This window comes from Carya illinoinensis, chromosome 2 (genome assembly GCF_018687715.1).
Source record: "Carya illinoinensis cultivar Pawnee chromosome 2, C.illinoinensisPawnee_v1, whole genome shotgun sequence".
NCBI lineage: Eukaryota > Viridiplantae > Streptophyta > Magnoliopsida > Fagales > Juglandaceae > Carya > Carya illinoinensis.
The window spans coordinates 5836113-5838701 of NC_056753.1; the positions used below are offsets into that span (position 1 = coordinate 5836113).

At 38.9% G+C, this 2589-nt stretch overlaps 1 protein-coding gene across 1 annotated transcript; it reads right to left on the reverse strand.

Moving 5' to 3' along the window:
* Positions 1–355: 355 nt before the first annotated feature.
* On the reverse strand, positions 356–2158 carry LOC122301650. Its single transcript, XM_043113045.1, has 3 exons — positions 1691–2158; positions 1441–1627; positions 356–1218 (listed from the first exon to the last, which is right to left on the reverse strand). Exons 1-3 carry the CDS (start codon positions 2156–2158, stop codon positions 356–358), a joined length of 1518 nt encoding a protein of 505 aa, XP_042968979.1.
* Between the last annotated feature and the right edge of the window lie 431 nt (positions 2159–2589).

Sequence of the window (2589 nt, forward strand, 5' to 3'; positions counted from 1 at the left end):
TGCATTTGGGATTTTAAACCTCCAACAGCTAGTCCAATTTGAATTCTTTTTGGTAACCAAAGAAGGTTGTCCATCCATTATTGCATTTAACTCATTTTGAAAATAGTAAGCACTCTTTACACTGAACCCCCCATCTTTAGTGCCTTGCCATATTAGCCTATCCTCTGCTCCAGTTGAACTAATAGGAATCTTTTGGATTGTTTCAGCTTCCTCCTCACCAAGACCTCCCTCACCAATTCCATTTTCCATTCTCTTTCTATGTTGTTTATAAGACTACCTACCTTTGCATCACCTGGCAGGCCTGTATTGCATATGGTACCTTGTAAGTTGAGGGAGTAGGCAGCCACCTATCTTTTCAAATAAGTTTATTATGGCCATTTCCAATCCTTGATATGGTGCCCCTTTCAATCAAGTGTCTTGCTGAGCAAATACTCATCCAAATAAAGAAGGGTCTGACACCCACTTTAGCCTTCAAGAAATCTATTTTTGGAAAATATTTTGCTCTGAGAACCTGAGATGCCAGTGAATGGTGTACTTGTAGAATCCTCCAAGCTTGTTTAGCTAATAGAGCATAATTAAAGCTCTCAAAATTTTTGAATCCCACCCCTCCATCATTTTTTGCCTTTCCCATTTGTTGCCAAGAAACCCAGTGTGTTTTCCTTTCCCCTTGTTGTTGACCCCACCAGTAATTGTGCATTATTCTATTGAGTTCTCTTAGAAGACTCTTAGACAGTTTAAAGACTCCCATGCAATATGTGGGCAGAGCTTGGATGATTGCCTTAAGTAACACCTCCTTTCCAGTTTGTGATAGCAATTTATTTTTCAAGTTACTCACACGACTTCTGACTCTATCCAGTATCCCTTTGAAAGCCTGAATTCTTGATCTGCCTAATAGAGCAAGTAATCCTAAATATTTCTCATAGCTTAAAGTGGCTCTGAAACCAGCCATGCCAAGGATGTGATCTCTGGTCATTATTTTGGTGTTTGCACTGAAGTAAATAGATGTTTTTTCCTTGTTGAGTTTCTGCCTTGAGCCACTTTCATACAGCTCAAGTAGTTCAATTATCTTTGCCCACTCCACTGCACTTACACGGCAAAACAACAGACTATCATCTGCAAAAAATAAATGGTTGATACTTAGTCTGCCTCTTCCCAATTGGATTCCATGGATAAGCCTTGAATCTTCAGCTTGTTGCAGAAGTGAGCTTAATACCTCAACTACAAGTATGAAAAGACAGGAAGCTTAATACCTCAGCCTTGAGTCTCCCTGTCTTAGTCCTCTTGTTGGTTGGAACCAAGGCTGAGGATTGCCATTGATAAGAATTGAATATGAGATTGTTGAGATACATCTCATCACCAATCCTATCCATCTTGAGTTGAATCCCATCTTTTCCATTGATGCACTCAAAAAATTTCATTCCACCTTATCATAGGCTTTACTCATATCTAGTTTCAATGACATAAAGCCCTGTTGCCCCTTTACTTTTGTGCTCATTGAATGCATTGCTTCAAATGCCACAATTACATTATCAAGAATTAACCTTCCTAGTACAAAAGCACTTTGAGTAGGGGAAATGATTTGATGCAAGATTAACTTGAGCCTGTTTGCTATGACTTTAGAGACTAGCTTTTAGATAACATTGCATAGGGATATTGGTCTAAATTCAGTCACTGATTGGGTCTTGTTTACCTTAAGGATGAGTAGTATGTAGGTCTCATTATTGCAGGACATGTCCCCTTCAGCATTGAAAGCTTCTAGGACAGCTTTGGTTACATCCTCTCCTACTATGTCCCAATGTTTTTGAAAAAATATAGCTGAGAATCCATCAAGACCTGGAGATCCTAATGGATTCGTTTGAAATAAAGTTGTTCTTACCTCTTCTGCAGTGAATTCTCTTGTTAGATGTCTGTTCATGTGTTCATCCACTCTCTTCTCCACATACTTCAGGCAATCAGCTATCTTATCAAGTTGAGAGGTTGAGAAAAGGCTCTTGTAGTGTCTATTAAAAATGTCAAAGATATCTTCCCTGCTGCATGCCACACTCCCATCTTCCCTTTTAATGTTCTGAATTTCATTTGCTTTTTTTCTCTGACTTGCAGCTCTATGGAAGAATTTTGTATTTCTATCTCCATTTTTTAGCCACATCTGTTTACCCATTTGTTTCCACTTTATGTTGTCTACCTCTTAGATCCTCTGCCTCTTTTTGCATTTGTTTCACTACTGTCGTTAACTCTCCATTATTAGCTTCCTACATCTTTGAGATCATGTTGAGTTTGCCTTATGCCTGTTTTCTTTACTTGTCTATTGAGGTCTTTTTCCACTAACTTAAATATTTCTTACAACTTTTTAACTTCTCTTTCACTCCCTTCAGAACAGAGCCTTGCCTAGCTGAAATATGAACCCAACTGTTATGTATGATTCCACTGCATTCCTTCTTTAGGTCCCAGCTGGCCTCATATCTAAATATCTTTGTTCTTCCTCCCCCCTGTCTCCTATTACTTTCTGTGTCATTCCCCATGTTGAATTCTAAAGGGCAATGGTCAGATGATTGTGCTACAAGAGCATTGACCCTTGTGTTAGAGAACTGG

Excerpts from the sequence above, each read along its gene's own strand:
- LOC122301650 (XM_043113045.1), bottom strand. The coding sequence starts at position 2,158 with ATGGGTAAACAGATGTGGCTAAAAAATGGAGATAGAAATACAAAATTC. Across the intron at positions 1,628-1,690 it reads ACATACTACTCATCCTTAAG|CTAGTCTCTAAAGTCATAGC; the intron begins GTAAACAAGACC and ends GTTATCTAAAAG. Across the intron at positions 1,219-1,440 it reads GTCATTGAAACTAGATATGA|TTGAGGTATTAAGCTCACTT; the intron begins GTAAAGCCTATG and ends TCATACTTGTAG.